This window comes from Clytia hemisphaerica, unplaced genomic scaffold (genome assembly GCF_902728285.1).
Source record: "Clytia hemisphaerica strain Z4C2 unplaced genomic scaffold, Clytia hemisphaerica genome assembly, whole genome shotgun sequence".
Classification (NCBI taxonomy): Eukaryota; Metazoa; Cnidaria; class Hydrozoa; order Leptothecata; family Clytiidae; genus Clytia; species Clytia hemisphaerica.
Genome location: NW_027103770.1, coordinates 951,339 through 958,842, shown reverse-complemented (window position 1 = coordinate 958,842; position 7,504 = coordinate 951,339). Strand labels below are relative to the sequence as shown.

The following is a 7,504-nucleotide window of genomic DNA, read 5'->3' as shown; positions in this document are numbered from 1 at the left end:
GGTTCAATTCCCGTAAAGATTGGAAATTTTACTCTCCACAATCAATCATACTATTTTGAATCAAATAATCGCCTTTTTTTCAAATATAAAACTTGTATAAGAATGAGCGCCAACCATCAATAACTGGGACTTATTTCTCACACTGTGAATTTCTTAGAATTTTCATTTAATTGAATTAATTGCTCTGCAGGGGCTTTTGTTACTTCACGTAGCGGACCTGCTCGCCAGAAAAATATTCATGTTCATGTTGTTCTTTCGATTTCTTTTGTGATATTTTTTTTAACTTTCGTGCATTTTACACAGAGCATTTGTGAATGCGAGAAATCGAAAGAAATGTATTGTTTCATATCATGGCAGCTTTTTTTTGATTTTAGCAAAATATTGGACTCGCTTTCATTTTGAAAAATGGAGCTGCCCTTGACCAAATGGCTATTTCAAATGTACTTTCTTTTGAGTTTTTTTAGTCCTGGTTCCTCTGGGCTGGGTATGCTCTGCGCCTCTGAAGGGCATTTTTAGCCATGGCTAATTGCTAGTTTATGGTTCAAATGGAGCTACATAAAAGAAAAATAATTTTTGTTTTGTCAGAGATGAAACCTTTACTTAAACTAATGGTATACCTTCTCACTTTTGGAGCGCTTTACAATCAAACAAACTTACAAAGCCTTTCTATGAAGAGCTTGAATGTCGCTTGAATGTTCTTAATTTTTAAGTTTTTAAGCCATAATGCACCTAATATTAATTTGCTGATTTATTCATTATACTAAAAAGGCTTAAAACCAGCATTTTTTTGTCGGATCTGGGGCTGCAATCTGGTTTAAGATTTTAAGCCAAATTTTAGCCTCGTGTTCTTATAGAATTGTCCTCCTAAAAAAACCATATAGACACGCCCAGGCCAAGGATTTAAAAATACTTGTTAATTTCTTGTGGCTAATACAGCCCCTTCTCACAGACCCATTGAGACCCTGGAAAATTGGTCAAAATATCGTCCCCAGTGGAAATTTATACTCCAAATTCTTGAAGTTGCAATAAGATATATTTCGGTCTTATTAAAGTTTAGATTAAAAAATGTTGAATAAAAATAGCAATAATCTAGTTACTTTGGACTAAAAGGATTAAAAGATTTTGGAAAGGTGTACAACATATACATTGAAAGATTAGATATAAATATTGATATAAAAGGTTTATGTAAATGGTATAAAGGTTAAAAAGCTGCCTCAAGTAAGACTGTTGTTAGATGAGTAAATTGATTGATGAGTTGTTAAATCTCAGTGATTAATGGCTTGAGTCTGGAGCAGTTTTGTATTTTCCTTGATAAAGACAAGCGTTCCAGTCTTGGTTGAATTCCAATTTTCCTGGACAAGCAACACATCCAACAGTAACTCCTTGCCAACAAGCAACGTATTGTCGTTTTTCAGCTGGGTCAGCCACATTTCCACTGAATTCTGGTCCATAATGGGGGCATTTGTCTGGACAATTGAAAGTGGTGGCTGGTTGCCATGCCTCTGTGGTAACGCAATCATCTTTTTTGTTATAAAGACATTGGTTACACGTTTCACTGAATTGTAAACTTAATGGCCAACAAGCTTGACAATAAGCATTTCCTCCGAGACATTGGACGAAGTAACTTGCCTGTCCATAGATGTTGTAGTTTCCATCAGCTTTTCCATGACATAATTTATTTGGACAATCGATTGCTGGTGGTGTTGTGCCAGTGATGTCGGGAACTTTCAAGCCACTGATAGCTAGAATGAAGGAAGAATGTGATGAATTCTTTTGATCGACAAAAGAAGTGAAGTCGAATTAGCCTCAGATAACGTTCGATGGCTTGATTGGTAAACACTGTCACACCCCTGTCTCGCTGCCCTTGGGGTACTTTTTGTGTTAGTTGTAAATAAAAGGAAATAGTAAAATCACAATATGCTGGAGAATCTTTAATGTGATGTGGATGAGATTTAAATGAAGTTTCCCGATTGGGATTAAACTTTTTTACTATTTATTGCTGATTACAAGAGTAAAATCAAAGTAAAATAGTGCAGAAAAGAAGATTTCCGATGAGACACTTACCAGCGATTAAACAAGCAGCGATGATGATCTTCATTTTCGTTTTTTGTTCTTCTTCTGAACCAGCAGAAAAATTGAGTTAATTTATTTGTGAGTGATGAATATAGTTGAAAAAGTTCTTCCCTTTTATACACAAACTAATGACAAACATTAATAATAGGTTATATAAAATTGACAAAGAAAACAATGAAATTAACAAACAGTAATTTATTAGCTTAATTAGATTAAGTTTCAACAGTAAATAGCTAATTAACACAATTAATGGTTGGCATAAAAATTGCAATTAAAGGGTTCGATAATGTTTTCCTTTAACACAGGACATGTTGAATTTCTTGTTTCTACCGAACTATTGATGAGAAATTTACGGCAATTCTTTTTTTGTTTCCATCGAAATGAATGGTTGTTATGAGATAGATGACCATTATGAATTTCCGACAACGTTATGGAAAGCTTCGATCGATGGGCAAACGATGTCGCTTTTTTTTCTTTTTTCCTGTCGCCATGGCCTTCAGAAATAAATAAAAATTTTCTGTGACTTAAGATTTACTCTGAAAAAGTAAATTAATGAAGTAAATTGATTTTATAGTAACACACCGGATCTTTGATACGGGGGTGTAGCAGTTACCATGTAATCAGAGGGAGATTTACATTTACCTTTTTTGCCCAGGGCCACCTTAAAGGAACTTATTTTGGCGGGAACTAATTTTGTCGGGCAGCAAAAATCCTAAAAGAAATTAATTTTGGCGGGAACTAATTTTGGTGAATTTCGTCTAAATTCGCTAAATCTACGTCAAAATTAGTTCCCGCCAAAATTAGTTCCCTTAACGTAACTTCAAAGCCCCGAAGGGGCTAGACCCGAAACTCCTGGATGGGAAATGAAGTAGACTAGAGTCGTTTATAATGTGTGTAGTACAGTATATGAAATATGATAATACGACTATTGTTACGGGAGGGGGGGGGGGGAATTGTTCCCTCTATTACTTTTTGCTTTATTTCCACTATGTTTGAATTAACCGTCTAACTTGATAGACTAGAAATGAAGCCTCTTATTTCCCATCCAAAACGCCTGCGCGTGGTTTGTACACAAACTCTAGGTTAAAAATAAATCCTGACGCCAGATTTTGAAAATTATACCGCTTAAAAACAAAGAAAGGGCTATATTCAATCCGTCAATCTAAATGCGACGCAAATCTTAAGGCTTCACTTTTTCTTGCTTGAGAAAGATCGAAGATTCATCTCTAGCCCCTTTGGGGCTTTAAACCAGTCATGCCAAACAGCAGAATAAGGGCAAAGTCTTTCTTTTTTCTGTAACTTTCCGAGGAACTATTCAACCGTAATAAATTTGGTACCGTTGGAAAGATAATCAAAAGCACGATATTCTGCATTAGTTTTTGTTTTTATAAAACGAAGATAAAATAGTGAGAAAAAAAACTTTTGATACAAGCATGGTATGAATTTGATTTTTACACATTGGAAAGCTGAAAGGTCGGCGAACTCAAAAATACATACTTTTATTGAGAACTTTTGTTTCTTATTTGCAATATTTGTAATATTTAGGAGATTGAAGGGATATTGACACACCCCTGTGTCACAGACTCGCTGGGATCCCAGCCCCGCTTGAAAATTTGGCAAACATTTCGTCCCCGGTGGGTTAATACCCTGGAATTTCAGCCCCACTGGGAAATTTACTTTGATTTCATTCCCATTCGAAAATTCAATGTTTAAAAATGGCACTCCAAAACCATCCCCACTGGAATTTTTTACTTTAGATCAGTAGAACTTATATCCCCCTTGGATTTCAAATAGGAATTTTTATCCCTGTTGAGGAAAAAGTTCCGACGCGGCTGTGATACGGCGGTGTATTATCTCGCCGATCTTTCAGCCTCACAATGGTGTAAAAATCAAATTAATACCATACTTTTTAGTAAATGACTCAACAGATGCAAATAATTTAGAAGAAAAATTGATGTTTTTTTCATTACCTTTGTTAATCTCCGTTAAATATTAACGACTTTAGGATGTATTTTAGAGGATAGAAAAAAAAGCAAAAATAAATAATCGAAAATCATCAATCATAATGACTTTGTATGAGCAATTTTGATTCTTCCTTTTTTTCATCTTCCTTGTAGAAGAATGTTTTGGCACGAAAACTGAAGTAAGAAGGATTTCCAACATATGTCGGTGATTATTTAATCTTCAATTCTTTTTAATATGATCCTCGTGGGCTGTTTTGCTGGGTGTTTAATTCGGTTTAATTCGGAAAACCAAATTTGATTGAGTTTGACTAAAATAGAGCGTATACCATAACTGTTATTTTCAAACTTTGAAATTACTTTGAAACTAATTTGAGACCAATGCGTTGCGCACGTTCGACTATGATTGCAGTGCAATACTCTCTCCTCCCCTCTCCTCCCCTCCTATCAATTTTAGGGAAATGTTTTTGAAAATTCCCTCTTTTGCCCTAATCTATATATTAATAGCCGTAGTCTGTATGTGTGTTTGTTTTTTGTGTGTCACTTTCGTTTTCGCAAGCAATGTTTTGTTCTTTTAAAAGATGACTTTTGCTTCTTGCTCCACAAATGTGTTAAATCAGATTCGCGCCGTTTTATAAAGACTTTGTTTTGATTGATAGATTAGACTTTTTCTTTTTTTTTATTTCTTTTCTTTTGTTTTATGTTTTCGAATGTAATTAACGACCTTATTTGATTTGAGACATTCGAATTCTTTTCAAAACAAAAGAAAATCTTTTAAACAGAATCTGTTAAAGAAAAGAACAAATATAAAATAAAACATAAGAATCACAAGACAAGTTTGTTAGAACAACAGCAACATTCAAAATACATTCAAAAGGCGGGCGGTAAAAAACTAGAGTTCTTTCTTCGTAAAAAGGGACCTTTAAACATCTATGTCGATAATTATTTTGCTGTAAATCTAAGTCATTGTTGAATTTGAAAAGTTATCGAAGTTATGACGAAGTTATTTTATAAAAAGCACCATAAAATTGCTGCCTTCCGGGGGGACTATGGTTGCGAGCTGACTTTCGGCCCTGCCCCTTGGACCCTTAGCAGAATAAAGAGGAGAAGAAACAAGGGAAATTGTGTGAATTTTAATTCACTTTTTGGGACTAATTTCACCAAATTTCTATCTTTCTGGGGGAAAAAAGTTGAAATTTTCCTATTTTTCCGATTCTTAGTGGGACTGAAGTTTGATTTTCCGATTTTTCAACATCAAGAACTACGGCAAATATAACGCGAGCGAAGCGAGAAAAAAAAATCTAATTGCAGAGCCGTCTCGGACGTCGCTGGTCGCCGGTATGGTGTAATTTGGGAATGGCGCCCTTTCTGCTTTCTGATCATTTTGGCCACAAAAATCTCTTTCAAAATATGGTTAAAAGATACGTCACCCGGGAGGGATAGAGTCAAACTTTGAAGAGAATTCTTCCCTTTAATTTTGATTTCATCGTGTTTAAGGGGTGTTTAAGCCACCTTCCCAACATCCAAAGGACTTTAAATGCGTTCAGCAAACAGCTAAACCGGCGTGCGACGCCGGGTACCGGCTAGTTCTTCTGTATTAGCCTACTTTTCAAAGATTTTTCACCCAGGACATTTTTGAGAATTTTTCCACCCACAACGCTTATTCCAAACCCCCCGTTTATTAGGTAACCGAGAGTAGTTCGGCTCATCCTTTTTTAATGTAGTTTCTAGAGTGTCTTTTAAAAATAGATATTTTACAAAAATTCTGTCGTTTTCGCAAAGCCAAACACACTGGCCATTGGCACAAAAAGGGTTAAGATAGTGGTATTCTAAACTAAGATTAATATGATTGTGGCAAATTTATTTTTAAGAAGCATTTTATTAAGGGATTATCCTCTCGCGTGCTGTAGATTCAAAGTTCAAGCTGAATTCTTCAAAAATGAAATCAATTACCATGAAAAGGCAAAACTTTTTCGCCGAGAGAGGGTATAGAATCAGTGGACTTATTTTCGCGGTTACCAAATATCCAAATATGGTGTAAAACCAACGATACTTTGCAAGCGATAGATAGACCACAAATTTTTGACAAGTGACAAGTGCCTTAATTACAAGGAAGGAAAGAATCGAAATAAGATAATTGGAAACTCAAAACTCTGGATATCAGTTTCGTGGATTGTTTTTTATACCTCTGCAGTAGCGTAGCCAAGAGGGGCGCAAAAGTTGTGTAGGAGAGCAGATTTTTAATGACACTGTAATCATCTATTCATAATATAAAAGGATAATTACTGTGTCATAAAAATCTGCTCTCCTACACAAATTATGCACACCTCTTGGCTACGCTACTGCTCTGAACTGAAACACCGAAAAATATATTATCTATTAACTCTCGCAAAATAAATACCGCTAAATTGGACTCATACAAACTTTTCCCCATAATTCATAATTTATATGAGTGAAAAAATATTCAAATTTGACTACGATGTAAGATTTGAAAAATCAAATAACAGCCAATTAATAGCCATAAAGACAATCACAACAAAAACTATCTTCCCATCCCATACAACCAGCCTACTTAGACACCCCTGTCTCACAGACCCGGTGGAAAGTTATATCGAAATCCAAATTCTATTATTCCCAGGTCAAAAACCCAATATGGTGATGGTTTTGGAGTGCAATTTTTTCCATTGAATTTCTAATGGAAATGAAAACAAAGTCAATTTTCCAGTCGGGCTGAAATTTTAGGGTATTTTTCCCATCGGGTCTGTGCCTTGTACTTAGGACTTTTTATCTACCGTTTTCGATAAAATTTCCTTTCCAATTGAAGAATTCTATAAAAGTTTCGGTATTCATGAAATAAACATTGGCGATTCCTTAAACTTACAATAACCCTACAGTTTTGTAACAAACTATCTCTCAATCTCGAAATGGATGTCTGGTAAGTGCAAGCCATAAGAGTCCCTTTTTGAAACCATCGAAAGTTTCTTAAAGGGGTATGAAAACCATTAAAACCAGAGCTGTTATCTTAACGCTCTACCTTTTCCCGACGACGACTTTGTTGAAACCATCGAAGATGAAGAAGTACCTATTGAGTTGAATCTAAATGAAAACCTAAAGTTAACTCAAGAAGGTAGTCTGAATATTGCACACTTGAATATTAACGGTCTTCGTTCTAAGATAACCTTTCTCAAAATCTTTCTTCGACAACATAAATTTGATATTCTCTGCCTAAACGAAACCAAAATTGATTCATCCGTCGCAACCTCTGAAATCTCTATTCCCGGATATAAAACCTTTAGACAGGATAGAAGCTGTCATGGAGGGGGTGTCCTCATTTATGCCTCTGATCATCTGACTCCAAAGAAGCAAGCAAATATTTCCAACAAGGCTCTTGAAATTCTTTGGGTTGAGATAAAACGGAAAAAGGCTAAATCTATATATGTTTGTTCATTGTACCGTCCGCCAATCAAAGG

The 7,504-nt window shown here is 35.3% G+C and overlaps 1 protein-coding gene across 1 annotated transcript; it reads right to left on the bottom strand.

Moving 5' to 3' along the window:
• Positions 1-1,014: 1,014 nt before the first annotated feature.
• On the bottom strand, positions 1,015-2,172 carry LOC136805879 (uncharacterized). The gene is made up of 2 exons (XM_067062447.1): positions 2,065-2,172; positions 1,015-1,742 (listed from the first exon to the last, which is right to left on the bottom strand). The coding sequence occupies exons 1-2, from the start codon at positions 2,096-2,098 to the stop codon at positions 1,273-1,275; spliced, it is 504 nt and encodes a 167-aa protein (XP_066918548.1). The 5' UTR covers positions 2,099-2,172; the 3' UTR covers positions 1,015-1,272.
• Between the last annotated feature and the right edge of the window lie 5,332 nt (positions 2,173-7,504).

What these genes read in the sequence shown, in the direction of transcription:
- LOC136805879 (XM_067062447.1), bottom strand. Translation starts at nt 2,098, where the DNA reads ATGAAGATCATCATCGCTGCTTGTTTAATCGCTG. An exon ending in CGCTGCTTGTTTAATCGCTG is followed by an intron (nt 1,743 to 2,064) that starts GTAAGTGTCTCA and finishes CCTTCATTCTAG; the next exon opens with CTATCAGTGGCTTGAAAGTT.